The 15,712-nt window shown below is 34.7% G+C and overlaps 1 protein-coding gene across 1 annotated transcript; it reads right to left on the reverse strand.

Moving 5' to 3' along the window:
- Positions 1–846: 846 nt before the first annotated feature.
- Positions 847–8,185, reverse strand: FAS4 (RNA helicase family protein). Its single transcript, XM_068622030.2, has 13 exons — positions 7,740–8,185; positions 7,409–7,486; positions 7,239–7,311; positions 7,079–7,150; positions 6,946–6,995; positions 6,794–6,854; positions 6,352–6,705; positions 5,759–5,998; positions 5,443–5,658; positions 4,874–4,990; positions 3,556–4,767; positions 1,599–3,129; positions 847–1,279 (listed from the first exon to the last, which is right to left on the reverse strand). Exons 2-12 carry the CDS (start codon positions 7,456–7,458, stop codon positions 1,615–1,617), a joined length of 3,960 nt encoding a protein of 1,319 aa, XP_068478131.1. The 5' UTR covers positions 7,459–7,486; positions 7,740–8,185; the 3' UTR covers positions 847–1,279; positions 1,599–1,614.
- Between the last annotated feature and the right edge of the window lie 7,527 nt (positions 8,186–15,712).

A 15,712-nucleotide genomic window follows, 5' to 3' on the forward strand; every position in this document is an offset into this window, starting at 1 on the left:
CTCTTTTTTTAAAGTGAATAAATGTGTAAATTGAAAAGAAATTATCTATCATCAGTTTTAGGTTAATTAAGATCATCAAGTATTATTTCAATTAAAGTTAACAGCGTGTATAATAGTGTATTCATTATATATATTCAATGAAGAATGAATTATGTACATTATTATATCATAATAAATCATAAGCCTAGCTCAGTTGGTAGAGCGCAAGGCTCTTAACCTTGTGGTCGTGGGTTCGAGCCCCACGGTGGGCGAAATAATTTTTTCTTCTGAAAATGAAATGAGTGACTTCCTTTGTTTCTCAATGCCATATTTGTTAATTTGAAAGAGGTTTTCTATGCTGTGTTTTAAATATTTTAATCATATTTGTACTCAAACAATATGGAGATTTTTCATTTTTTTTAGTTTTTTCAAGCTTATTTTAGACCTTTGTGTACATGAGTAATCTTTGTCAATTTAACTAGCGCACGGATTATTTTTAAAATTTAAAACAAGTAAAATTTTCTAACCAAAAAAATACTAATCTTTGACATAATTTTACTAATCTTTTACTTCAAAAGAATACAAATAGAAAATATAATCTTAATTCTAAATATAACCAACATACATAGAAATCTGAAAAATGGAGTCTAGTTTTTAATATATTGAATGAAATAAGGGAAGGAACTATTTATACAAATGCAAGGGGAGGTTAAATAAAAATTGAGTGTGCGTTTAAAGGATAGTTTTATCCAAGAAAATATACACACCAAAACTTTCAAGAGCCTTTATTATTGTTGTTATAAATTACGCACTAGGATTCTGTAATCAAGAAGCTGGAATCAAATCTGAAATATGCTAAACTTGGAGTGTAAAATAACTTCTTAAGAGGTGTATATTTAAGTGAAATATGCTAAAGTACAATTCAAAAATAGCCTAAACTCTTTGCTTCACCAAACTTCAAATTTGGCTCATTAGCAACCAAAATCAAGTAACACTCACTACAAAATTGTTAGCCTATAAATTCAGAAAGATACAAGACTAATGAAGCTCAAATTAAATTACTACCAATTTCAAACAAGTAATTTTCTCACTTTTTTCCCCATGGCTTCCACAAAGCCTCCCAAAGAGGATGATGAAAGAAAAGCACAATTTCTGAAGCATCCGTCGTGCAAATAAATCAGTTCAGCTATGTGCTTGACCATGCTAGAGCATTTGAGGTAGTTTAGGAATACAGTGATGGAGCTTCCCACTATTTTCTTGTTCACCAATGTTGTGCCTAAAACTGGGATGCATTCTTTTCCTGCAGAATGCAACATAATATATTCAAGATCAAAAATTGATATGCTAGATTGGAGAAGATGCAATCGAGGCTGTGCACCAAATTATAATAACGGCTCAAAACCTTCCACCCAAAACATTCACAACAGCCAAACATGTTGGTCCTCCTTCCCAAATTATATATCAAACTCTTCATGAAATTTCTCAAGTTATTTTTTTAATCTTCTAATGCTACCGAAAACAAGAAAACCATACATGTAAGAGAGTTGAAAAAATTACAATTGATACAGGAAGTGCATTAGTAACCTGGATTACACACAATTAAATAATGCACGTTTTACCTTCAATGTTGAGCAATTATGATAGTGCTTTAGATTTTACTTTCTTTTTTCTAGAACTTTTATGCTGAGGGCCTTCTTGTGTCTCCATAAGCAGTTCGTTAAGCATTTCTGACCATAAAGCTTCAAAGCGCCGGTGAAAACTCTGCTGAAACCAATCCAAAATTTCTGGAAATAGTTCCCTTGGATTCTCCTTCCACACCATTCTTAGCACAGCAGAGGAATCAATCAACCTGCTATTTAACTTGCTTAAAAGGTTTCCAACCCTTTTCTGACCAAATGCTTCTTTCTTCATGATACTTTCAGGGGGAGCTGACATATATTTTCGAACAGATCTTAAACAGGGACACACCTGGCCTTCAAGCAAAGCATAGGCAAACACTTGCACCCGATCTTCATCATTGCTAATTGGCAATGAATGCATTGGAAACTTCCAAGAGAAACGGCCAAAGGTTGGGGTTACCCAACATTTTACTTGGTCAGTCTGAGCATCATAATAAGGTCTAGGATCCTTCAGGGGAGTAGAGAAGACGCATGAAGACTTTGCATGCTCAACAAGCCAAGCGGGCTCAACACTTGTTACTCCATGCATATATGCTCTCGTACTTGTTATCCCTTCTTTATTTGGTCTTTTGGTCTCTAATAGTTCATTGTAGACCACATACTCAGGGCCTACAGTGGAAAGTGATGACCAACGATGAAGTAAAACACTCTCATCAACCATGCATGATTGATACCTTAAAGCACGGGAGGATTTCTCTCCATCGGAGGCCCTAGAGAAAGATGTAATACGTTTAGCAACCCTATCTGCCCAGCCAGCACATATTGCTTGACAGATAAGCCTTTCCTCAACAAGAGAAAGTGGGTACTTTTCAGAAGAAACCTGCCATGCACACTCAACATCCTCTAATGTTCCATGGATCCATGAGTACTCTTCTTCAAGACCACCTTTATCACTCTGATGAAAGACCAGTTTAAGTAGCTGTTGCCGAAGTTTGGACATTTCATCCATGGTTTTGAAATGCAATGCATAGTCATCACAGAATTCTACTGATTTCTGTGAATGTTCAAAACACTGTAAAGCATAAGCTATGGTGAGGGCATCACTTGTGATAACTCGAAATTTCTCGCGGGCAACTTTCGCTGTTGCTTTTAGTTTCTTTCTGCTTGACTTTCCCTTTTTATCAAAGTCTTTCTCACCATCTCCCATTCTAGATTTCTCAGAAATATTTGAATCTCTGCTGTTATCATCTTCATATTGCATTATAAAAGGATTTGACAAGCTCAACGCTGCAGCAGCTGCAACAGCATATGCCAAAAGCAAATTTGAATTACGTTTAAGCTCATGTCTCGTATTTTTAATAACAGTCAGGAGCATTCTAGAATGACGAGGACTCAAGGGATAATGTGCCATGGCTTTTCCCAACAGCGTAAGTTCATCCTTGCTATCAAGTGCTTCAAGAGATTTCAAGCAATTTTCAGCTTCGAGCAAAGAAGCAGCTTTAAGAGAAGTAGGAAATGGGAAGTTTGCAACCTGGATGAGAGAAGCAAAATTAATGAGTAAACAAATACCTCAACCTAAAAAACAGAATAGAAAATAAAGGAAACTCCAATTTGACTGGTAGGAAATGAATAGATCACATAGCCAGACATTTGCAAAACTTGATAAATTTTACCAAATATAACACAATTGACAAAGCAGGAGAAAATTTGAGATTAGAATGCTTTAGAGCCAAACAGCAACAATCTAAACGAATGCAATCTTCTAAATGATATATGTTGAGTAAGACCATTGCGCTTATGAAGGATTCCATTTCCTCACTCAGCCCATGATAAATAGCCAAGCTGAAAGGAGTACATAATGAACTACTTCCTACCATACCTTCTAATGATAGCACCAGACATAAAAAAAAGGAAATGCAATGAAACCTCAACCGATTAAGTAATACACTTAATCTACCTTTTTAATATGCATGGATTTCAAGAGAAGGACAACACCATGAACAGGTACTTTCTCAACTTCTGCAGGAGAGTGCTCAGGAAATTCATTATTAAAGGCTGCAGAAGAATAGAGACGGTAACAGTGTCCAGGTCCAGTTCTTCCTGATCTGCCTGCACGCTGTGCAGCAGATGCCTTACTTATCCATTGTATTTCGTATGTCTCCATGCCATTAGAGGGGTCATAATTCTTCACCTTTTCTCTTCCAGTATCAACCACATACTTTATCCCTGGGATGGTTAAAGATGTTTCAGCAACATTTGTTGCAACAACTACAAGCCGCTCTCCCTCCCCAACTTCTTCAAATACACAAAGTTGAGCTGCTGCAGGAAGCATGGCATACAGAGGTAGAACACAGAGTGCACCTGGAGGACTGCAATTTTCTTTTGTTTTTTTCTCCCTGAGAACTTTTGATTGGTCTAAATTACCTTCTGTGTTAGCAAGAAATGTCTTCTGTTCATTTGAGGAGCTTAATGCGGCTTGCCAAGACAATTTTTCAAAAGCAGCCTTTAGTGAAGCAAGACTTCCCGCCTGTCCTAAGGCATCCACAATATTACTATTGTTCTCCGGAAGCTCAAGATTATCATCATCAAATTCCAGTTCACTCTCTGTTTCAGTGTCATAAGAAAAATCAGATTCATTCTCATTTGCATTATCCTCATCTTCATCATAACCACTAAATCTATCAGTTTGCTGGATGGATGAACTTCCATGAACCTCAAATGCTTCATTGATCTCGCTAATATTTACTCCCTCAACAGAGTTTGTTTCATTGACCACAGTGCTAGCAGTTTGCACAGACCCTTCAACTTTTTTCTTGATAAACTCCCTTGATGCTTTCCGTAATTTCCTGCACAAGTCCTCTACTTCCCTTTGCCCAGTAACAAAGACAAGTATGCCCCCAGATGGCAACCTCTTGTGAATTGCCAAGACCTTCTTATATGCTTCTCCAATGTAATCTGTTTTCTCTGTTTTCTTTGAGAAGTATACTGCTACTGGAAATTGCCTCGTAGGAACTTCTATCACAGGTGGAGCAGTATGGAATAACTTCCCAGAAGTGAAGTCTTGTACTCGCAAGGTGGCACTCATAAGCACAAGTTTTAATGGAAAAATTATTTTTTCAGGACTTATAATTTCTCCTGAAAGTATCATCTTCTGTTGTTCATTATAAATCTGTCATCATAGCAAAATAAAAGACCATCTTGATTAGAATGTCAGAGGCACAATTAATATATATAGAGAATATTTCATTTGTAAAATAAAGAACTTTCATGCTAACCATTTGGCGAGTTTTAATTACACGTGAGAGCATCCCAATCAAAATGTCCGTGTTCAAGCTCCTCTCATGGGCCTCATCAAGAATTAAGACAGAATAACGTCTCAACAAAATATCATTCTGCACCAGTTATTCCATTAAACAACATAAGTACATACAATTCTGTAAATCTCTTACAAATTTTGTTTTAGTGTAACTATAGAATGGAGTCATCATAACAACATTACTAAAATAATAGCAAATGACAGGAAAAATTTAATAAATCAATTTTCAGTTTCCAATCTAAAGTGACATGGAATATGGATCATCCTAAAATGTGCTCACATTCACATACAAATAGTAATGTTCTCAAATATATCACAAATGAATACATGTTCTCAAGTGGTTTGACTTGGAATGATTAAGATGTTACACAATAAATAATACATTAATAGATCCTATCATGCATTAAGTTTTAAGTAATATACAAGGATCCTTGTTTCTTAATAAAAAAAAGTTCCTACGTTCATGTGATTATATGATAGAAGGAGTTCTCAATATTAAAAATTGTTGGTAGTAGGGGTAATAACAACCTGAACTTCTCGTAGCAAAATTCCATCAGTCATAAACTTGATAGAACAATTTTCACCAATCTTCTTGTCGTATCTGACTTGAAAACCAACCCCCTTCCCTAAATGAAGCCCAAGCTCATATGCCACACGCTTAGCTGTTGCAAGAACAGCCACTCGACGTGGTTGAGTAACACCAATGATACCCTTACTTGAACCGTAACCAGCTTCAAAAAGAAACTGGTAAATTTAAAAAACAAAAAGAAAATAATCAGTAGGTAAGCTAAATAAAATTAAGGATGCTATGCTATCACCATAATCAGGCATCAGACAAACTCACCTGAGGAACTTGAGTTGTTTTACCACACCCAGTTTCTCCACATATGATAACGCTGGAACAGTCATTTATAGCTTCCATTATCTCTTGCTCCATCATAACTATAGGCAAATCCTTTCTTTTGTCTTCAACTTCACTTGGTCTATATACATGCACAACAGTAGGAACATTTGAAGGCCTTGGTGCAGAAGAATCAAGAAGGTTGTTCAATTCATTGGAGTTATGATTCTCATCTGTTCTATCCTGTCCCATGTTAACAAACAAGTGCCAAAAAGCATTAAAGCAACTTAAAGAAAGGGATCTAAAAAATTAGGTCATCAATTAATAACAAAATATGAGATATTAACTAACTACACAGGTATATAAGCATAGTGTAGTGTCTACACAAGATCATTTCTCCCCTAATTACCAATAGAAAACAAAATTTTGAAAGCATGTGTAATTTTTACATACGCAAATAAAAAGGTAAAGTGATGAATATAAGAACTAAGTGTTATATATGTGGGGTATTATTCCAATGGTCCAAATGAAACAATTGAATTATATCTTGTGCCATGATTACCCACACTAACTTGCAATTTAATTAGGCACTATACCTTTAAATTGGAGTTTTCTATTTCATCAATCGAACAAGACAACGGAGAACTTCTGATTTCATAAAGTTGTTTGACAGTGGAAATATCAGCAGGATTTTCAGAAACACATTTATAATCTTCAACCTCATTGCCATGAACCAGTTCTTCAGAGGACTCCAAAGATGTTGAGGTTGTATTTAAGACTTCTTCAGATCTAATGGGTTGAATTTGAATGTCATTTTCTTCGAATTCATCATCTTGTGCTAAATGAATCTCGTCCATCAGAGGTTTCTTAGACAACCCATTATATGAAACCTTCAATCCTTCTTTCAATAAATGAACAGTCCTCCTACGCTTTTCCTTCATAGTCTCGTTCTTTAAATATATGACAGCACCAGTAAACAATCAGTCTCAACACTAACTAATTTTACCATAAATCTATCACTGTTTCAACAATACATACCCGATTTATATTGCATGAGGACTGCAAAAGATGATATGCATACTCTGGAAGTGTGTTCTCGCTGGAAAAAAATACTTCAAGCTTTTATCAACGACCCACAGAAAACAACATCAAAGAAAAAACTGTAACTGAATAATAAGTCATTCACATACTTCATTGTCTTAATAGCTTTTTCCTGCAGAAGTTGTTTATCCCTGTCATCCTACATAGGCAACCAAACAAACTGAGACTAATAACAGAAGAGAAGAGAATGAAAAGCATTCACTTCTTGTCTACCCAACAAACCTCAAACTTCCTCTTCCTCTTCTGAGGTTTGCTCAATTTCTGTTTCTTATTTGATTGAGTTTTTCCATGATGCTAAACAAACAGAACTTTGATCAGACAAAGTTTGTAAACATACAAAATTGAATAAACAAAATAGCATGTTCAATTCAAGTGTCTCTACCTGTTCCTTCCCTTTCTTTTTCTTCATCCTCTTCGCAGGCAAAATAAATGCATTACTATCACCATCTCCCAAACTAGCCAAAAGATAAACATGCAGGTCATTTAAAGACGCATTAAAAAAAAGGTGGTTTGCCTCAGTTTGCAGCTTCCACAAAAAGGGGGTAATTTTACCTTTGAGGATTGATTTCAGTAACATCTCCAGAGCTTACCCAAGTTTCCATTTTGCTATGCTCAGAAACCAGTGCTTCCCTACACAGCAGAGGAATTCCATGCAAAATGAATTAAGACAGATAATTACGAAAAAAAAACATTTTCTTTGTTCTCAAACGGGCTACTCAGACATCAGGCAGCAGAACTGCAAAGATAGCCTATTTCTTTACTTCTAGATCTATGAAACTAACAAGCATTCAAAAAGCTATTGGAATTTCGATAGAATCACAATTTTGATTAAGAATTTCAAATCACTACAGAATTCGGGAATCGGGAAAATAGTGTGGCTAACCTGCAATGACGTGTGAGTGTGTCACGTGCAACAGATTTAGGTGAAATGGAAGGCGGCGGCAGGGAGCTTCGTTGGAATTTGACGGCGGCGCACGGCGGTAAGGGGCTGGGAAGAACTTGCTTCTTCTGTATTTTTTTCAGAGTGCAGCAAATAGGTTAATACGCTGGGCAAATTATGTCGTTTTGATGATTTCAAAAACCACTTTATTTTATCATTATTATACATTTTTCTTGATAATTTTTTTCTATCTTTGTCATCTCTAATTCTAATTCTAAATTAAATTTTATTTTTAAATAATTAGAAAGAACATTGTAACACGATATAAACTATTTATTTTAATTTAAAATACACTTTACACATTTAAAATATTTATTTGTTATAGATTTTAATTTTATAAAGTAAATATTTGTTCCGTATTTTATATGTTATTCTATGTATAATAAGAGAAATTTTGTGTACATGAACACAAATAATGCTCTTTTATCTTTATTTATAACATCACTATTATATAGCATTGAAGGTAGGAGATTTATATCGTATAGTATGTGATCAGTTCTTTTTAATTTTAAATTTTAAATTTTAAAATTATTTTATTTTATTTTAAATATATTAAATTAATGTAAATATTAAGTTGTATTTTGTTAAAATAAAATAACGTGATAGAAAATGGAAACACACGTGTATTGTCAGACCCGTTTATGAATAATAATATTTGATTTAGATGAAGAAAATATTTTATATATATTTTAAAAAGAACATTTAATTTCATTCGTTGAACTACCCAAAGGTTTAAAAAAAACTCATAGCGTAAATATAGTTTTTTATATAATATAAAGAGAAAAGTTTTAAAATAAATGGAAAATTAATATTTTATTTAAAAATATTAGAAATAGAAAATTAAATATTTTTTGTCATTTACTAAAAGTAGTTATCTCTTTTAAATTTATTTTTTCTAAAATTTTGAAAAACTCTCATTCTTTTCTTTATATTTGATAATCCTATCTTGAAGATCTTAAAATTAGGTCAAGATTATTTGATTAGATTTTTCGTCAGCATAATTTTTTTTCTTTTTTTATACATTTTTCTTTTTATTTTTTAGTTATGCATGGATGAAATTTTGTTCTTATATACGTAATATGACTTAAAGATAAATCACTGTTTATATTTATGATATATTTAGTTTTTGAATCACAATATCCATTATTAAGTCAAGATTTTTTTAAGTTTTTTATATGTTTATTTTGAGAAAGGTAATATTTTTTAGATGATAAAATTTATTTTTCAGTTGATTTATATGAATATGAAAAAAAATAATAGATATGAAGAAAAAAAATTATAAGTAATCACTAAGGTTTGTTTGGACTAGGGATAGATTGAGGGAGTAGAAAAGAAAAGAAATAGAGTAGAATGTGGGGTTGATAGGATTAAGAGTCTCTTTATTTATATAGATGTACTCTTCACAAACAAATATTTGAGGATATATCACTTATGATTTTGAACAAAAGAAGATGAGAGGATATATTTATCAACAGTCAATATTTTCTCTCCTTTAAATGAAGACATAAATGAAGACAAGCCTATGAAAAGCGAGTCAACATTGTATTTTTTATTTTATCCTTTTTTTATGCACATGGATATTTTTTTTTTTTTTTCATTAATAAAAAGTAGACTTCATTACAAATATTAGTTATTAAATAAATTTAACTAACACAAATATTTTAATAAAATGAAATGATAATAATTAATAATAAAATAAAATTTTAATACAAAAATATATAGTTATTTATAATAAAAAAGTTATATAATAATTTTTATTATTATAAAAAATAATAATAATACTACTTACATTTAATACAAAAGAATTTTTTAATTATAATTTTTTAAATTTATGAATATTTAAATTATTTATTTATAAATAACAATTTTCAATTTTTACATATATTCAAAATTTTACATGTAAATTGTTTTTCATAAAATAACTCGTATTTTTTCCAAAATTAATTATTCAACTATATAAAAAATAACTTACATAATTTTAATTCGCCAAAATTTACACAAAAATAATTAATATTTAATTATTATGTTTTTTTTAAAGAAAAGGGTAAATTTGTAATCTTATATCTTTTACATCTTTAAGAAAAATAAATATATTCTCACAATATCACATCACTCACAAAGTTCAATAAATTTTTCTCACAAATCTAGTAAAACACTTCCTTTTGTCTCAAAACTTCACGTATCCACTCTATCAGATTCTTACACTTTCACTTATTAGTCCAAATACAACTAAAGGAAAAATAGTTGAAAATGAAGAGAAAGTTTATGAAAAAATTTTATTGATATTATTGATATAATATAATTATTTATATTATATTTAATAAAATATTTTTTAAATATTTTTTAAAATAATTTGATTTAAAAATAAACAAATAATTAGTTATTATATTAATTAAATTAAATATTATTTAAAAAATAAAAAATTATATATAATATAAAGTAATTTTATTATTAATAAAAACTTATAAATATTTCTAAATTGGATACCAATAATTAAAAAACTATTTTAAATAATAATAAATTTTAAATATATAAAATAATATATAATATAATCATGTCGTAATTAATTATTTTTTTCTTAGTATTTTTTCTTTAAAATTAAAATTTATTTAATAACTTTTTTTTTTAGTTTACATTAAACAGGTAAAACATTTTCAATAGAAAAAACACACCAATCCAAGACATTAAAACAAATGTCAAATTTAGTCAATAACATTTAAGCATGTTTATAACTTTAGAAACATTCCAATATAATCATTTTTTTTCATATACAAAATCACATTGTTCTACTTAGATATCGAGAGGCCGGATGCCTGACCATCCTAGACGGTATGACGACCTTTCGTCAAAAACAACGTTCATATCAAAACACAGGTTAGCAACTTAAATCTTGATTAAGAGATGCAAAATATGATAAAATGATTATTGGGCCTGTATTAACCCTTTTGACAACATAAATCCCAATAGAAAAGTATAAATAAGAGGAGACCCCATGGTGAAAGGTAATGATTGTTTAAACTCTGAATTGAACCAATTAGATAGATCTTCTCTAACTTGAGCATTGAAGTATCTTTGCAGGTACTCCACCCTCTCGGACCTACAAGGAAGATAATTGGATTTGAAGAGAAGACAAGAACAACTCGATTGGGGATATTTGGTTTCGGATAAGTCGTAAGAACATTTTGGCGTTCACCGTGGGACCGAAAGAAAAACCTATTGAGAAATCGCATGGTAACCTCCGAAACATGATGGGGAAGACAGGAAGAACAAAGAACCATCCGTGGACTCGATAGTTATGATGTTGCTATGAAGAAGGAACTTGAAAGCATGAAACGGATGAACAAGGAAGAAATAAAAACCCTGAAGGCCGAGAATGAAGTAATGAAGAAAAAACTGGAGCTTGGGCACACGTTGACAGGTCAGGAAGAATCAAGAAACCATGAACACTCTGAAAGTAAGACGTTGACGAGAATGGAAGGAGAAAACAAGTCACATCACCGCACGGTACACACCACTTCTAGTGGATCCATGGGTCGTCGGCACGTCGACACCCCTTCACTGAATCAATCATGTAGATATCGCTCCCGCATAGTTGGAAGAGTCCAGCGATTGATAAGTACGATGGCAGTGGCGACCCGGACGAACATGTCGACGCCTACGTTACTCAGGTTAGCCTATACACGACAGACGATGCCCTACTCTGTCGTGTCTTCCCTACCTCGCTAAAAGAAGTTGCGTTGAATCGGTTCACCCGTCTCCCACCCCTCACGATTGACTATGTTTGACACCCTTGTGTCAAAATTCTCAACCCAATTCGCCACAAGTAAACCTCACCATTTGACTTCCCTCACCCTAGTTAACATCAAGCAAGAGAAATCTGAAATGCTCTGATCATTCATTGAGAGGTTTGGTAAGGTAGCCCTCAGTATTCAAAACTTAAGCCCAGAAGTAGCCCTGCACCAACTAGTAACCGCCCTCAGACCGAAACCTTTTTCCTATAGCCTATGTAAAAGACTGGTTGGTAGTATGGACGAGCTGAGACAGCGGGCCGCGAAGTTCATGCAACTAGAAGAGCTTAGGAAATTCAAAATGAAGGTCACCAAAGATATGGGAGTTCGATAACTAGAAGAGGTACCCCAACTAATACGACCATCGAGAAGACAAAGGGAATTTATGAAACCAATCAGATTTTCACAATACACCCGCTTGAGGTCGAACGGTCAAGAGTCCTCGATGAAGATTTGAAAACTGACTTGATACTACCTTTCAAAAGAACCCCTACTCCCTCCAACACAGACCAAAGTCGACATTACTGGTACCACCAAAATTTCGATCACATAACCAAAGAATGCATTGTATTGAAAGACAAAATCAAAGAATTAGTGCAAGCCTGTCACTTGAAAAATATTGTGAGAAATGATTGGAGGGAGGATAGAAAGTATGATCGACGAGAACCCAAAACCAACCGAAGAGATTAATGGTCGAGATCACGAACGCTAGAGCATAGGGTCGACAGGGAAAGAGGAAGAGGCGTACCACCCAAGGGGATTATTAACACGATAGTCGGTGGGTTCGCGTGAGGAAGAACTGTTTACCCGTCCCGAAAACACCATATTCGTAGTCTTCGCTCTATTAACTTCATTGGGATTGGTGGACGCACAATGTCGCTGATAACCTTCACTGATGAGGATTTAAGGGGAAGAGACACAAATCAGGACAACTGATGGCATTTCATGTGTTCTTCTTGAATCAAAGTAGTGAAAAATGGGGCGGAAGCAATGGGTGAGTGAAACAAAGCCCTCCTAGGAGTTGTGATGGCTTTGAAGGTGCATGATGAGTATGGATTAGAGAGGTTCGGCCAGCTCTATGAAGAAAGGTGAAGGGAGTGAAGTTTATAGCCTAGATTTCTAGGAGAAGTAAAGCTAGTGCACAAAATGGGCAGCATAACAATACTCAAATAAACTTGTTCAATACAATGAGCTAGCCTTCCTATTTATAGGCTAGTTTGGGACGTAAATGATAAGCTACATTACAAGGAAAAGAAAACCAAAATTAAAACTAAATGCTAAGCCATGTGCCAATCCATGACCGGCCACACTAACCTAGTTTCTAGAAGGTTTCCATCAAAAATGCTTCCTACACTATCCTATCTACTAAGTACCCCCAATGGGCCTTTATGCAAACATATACAAAGCCTTCTCTCTTCCATCCGTGACCTCATTTGCTTGTGTTTGAATATGTTTGGCCATTGATCTTGTAAGGGGTCCTAGACGGTCTAGCTCCATGGATAGCCTCCCTCCTTCACGGCCTAGACGCTCACCTTCACGTCCTAGACGCTTACTTTCACGTCCTAGACGCTCACCTTGGTCTTGGTCTTGGTCTAGACGCTCTCCTTGGCTTGTGCCTTGGCTTCCTTGGGTAGGTGTGCTTGGCCCTCCTCCATCATCCCCTCCCCCTTGGAAAGGATTTGTCCTCAAATCCAGCTCGTCATCGTCATTGGTACCTACAAATGGAGAAAGATCAATTACATTAAAAGTGTCATGTACTCCATATTCAAGAGGTAGGTCCAATTTATAAGCATTGTTGTTGACTCGCTTGAGAACTTGGAAAGGTCCATCACCTCGGGGACTTAGTTTGGACTTCCTTTGAGTTGGAAATCTATCTTTGCGAAGGTGAAGCCAAACTAAGTCTCCTTCCTCAAAAATTATTTCTCTCTTCCCCTTGTTGTTGTATTTTGTGTACTTCTCATTTTGTTGTTGTATTTGAATTTTAATCTTCTCATGCATTTTCTTGATAAAATCAGCTTTGAGTACTCCTTCCTTATGCACAAAATCTTGTGGATTAGGAAGGGGTATCAAATCCATGGGCGTGAGAGGATTAAAACCATATACTACCTCAAAAGGAGAAGCATTAGCAGTCTTGTGAACTACTCTATTGTAAGCAAATTCAATGTGGGGAAGGTACTCATCCCAAGATTTGTGGCTTCCCTTCATGATAGCCCTAAGCATAGTTCCAAGAGATCTATTGACTACTTCGGTTTGACCATCCGTTTGAGGATGACAAGAAGTTGAAAATTGTAGTCTTGTTCCAAGTTTACCCCAAAGAGTTTTCCAAAAGTGGCTTATAAACTTGGGATCTCGATCGGACACTATACTTCTAGGGAGACCATGGAGTCTCACCACTTCTCTAAAGAAGAGTTTAGAAATGTTTTGAGCATCATCCACTTTGTGGCATGGAATAAAGTGGGACATTTTGCTAAAACGGTCCACTACCACAAAGATAGAGTCATGGCCTCTTGCAGTCCTAGGAAGTCCTAAAATGAAATCCATGCTAATGTCTTCCCAAGGAGCATTTGCAATCGGCAATGGGGTGTAGAGTCCATGCGGCATTGTTCTAGATTTTGCTTTTAAACATGAGATACATCTAGAACAATGTCGTTGGACATCTTTCCTCATGTGTGGCCAACAAAATTTTGCTTTTAAAAGATCTAGAGTTTTAGCAACTCCAAAATGGCCCATGAGTCCCCCTTCATGTGATTCTTTGACAAGGAGTTTTCTATGTGTTCCTTGGGGAATGCAAAGTTTTCCTTCTTTAAAAAGATATCCCTCGGACACATAGTAATCTCCTTGCGCTCTATGTAGACATTGGGCATAGATGGATGAGAGTTCTTGATCTTCTTGGTAAAGCTCTCTTATGTGGTCAAATCCAAGAATTTGGGCACCTAGTTTTGAAAAGAGAGTGTGCCGTCTTGAAAGAGCATCGACCACTATATTGGTGCTTCCTTTCTTGTATTTGATTACATAAGGAAATTGTTCAAGAAATTCCAACCATTTAGCATGTCTCTTGTTGAGCTTGTGTTGGCCCTTTAAATATTTTAAAGACTCGTGATCACTATGGATAACAAATTCTTTGGACACAAGGTAGTGTTCCCAAGTCTTTAGGGCTCGCACAAGAGCATAGAGCTCTTTGTCATAGGTGGGGTAGTTGAGGGTGGCACCATGGAGTTTTTCACTAAAATAAGCAATGGGGTGTCCACCTTGCAACAAAACCGCACCTATGCCTACCCCCGATGCATCACACTCTATCTCAAAAGTTTTGGAAAAATTTGGAAGAGATAGAATGGGTGCATTGGTGAGTTGAGCTTTGAGCCTTTGAAAGGCTTGCTCATGCTTTTCATTCCAACAAAATGCAACATCTTTTTTCACAAGTTCATTCAAAGGAGAAGCTAGACTAGAAAAATTAGGTACAAACCTTCTATAGAAGCTAGCTAACCCATGAAAACTTCTCACATCACTTACATTTTGTGGAGTTGGCCACTCGCGGATGGCTTTGATTTTCTCGGGATCTACATGTACCCCCTTTTTGTTAACTATGAAACCTAAGAAAACTACACTATCTACACAAAAGGTACACTTATCCCTATTGGCAAAAAGATTATTTTTCCTAAGAACTAGAAGAACTTCCCTAAGGTGACTTAGATGGTCTTCTAGGCTTTTACTATAGACTAAGATATCATCAAAGTAAACTACTACATATTTACCTATACAATCTCTCAAGGTGTGATTCATAAGCCTCATGAATGTGCTTGGAGCATTAGTAAGCCCAAAGGGCATCACCAACCACTCGTATAATCCAAATTTGGTCTTAAAAGCGGTTTTCCACTCATCACCCTCCTTGATTCGAATTTGGTGATATCCACTTTTAAGGTCAATCTTGGAGAATAGAGTTGACCCATGTAATTCATCAAGCATATCATCAAGCCTCGGGATTGGATGCCTATACTTGATGGTGATGTTGTTGATTGCTCTACAATCACAACACATACGCCATTTTCCATCTTTTTTTGGCACCAACAAGACAGGTACAGCACAAGGGCTTAGGCTCTTTTGAACCCAACCCTTCTCCAACAAGTCTTG

The sequence above is a fragment of the Phaseolus vulgaris genome, chromosome 10 (assembly GCF_051622355.1).
Source record: "Phaseolus vulgaris cultivar YP4 chromosome 10, ASM5162235v1, whole genome shotgun sequence".
Taxonomy (NCBI): Eukaryota; Viridiplantae; Streptophyta; class Magnoliopsida; order Fabales; family Fabaceae; genus Phaseolus; species Phaseolus vulgaris.

Excerpts from the sequence above, each read along its gene's own strand:
- FAS4 (XM_068622030.2), bottom strand. The coding sequence starts at position 7,458 with ATGGAAACTTGGGTAAGCTCTGGAGATGTTACTGAAATCAATCCTCAA. Across the intron at positions 6,996-7,078 it reads AGAGGAAGAGGAAGTTTGAG|GATGACAGGGATAAACAACT; the intron begins GTTTGTTGGGTA and ends TTGCCTATGTAG. Across the intron at positions 5,659-5,758 it reads AAACAACTCAAGTTCCTCAG|TTTCTTTTTGAAGCTGGTTA; the intron begins GTGAGTTTGTCT and ends TAAATTTACCAG.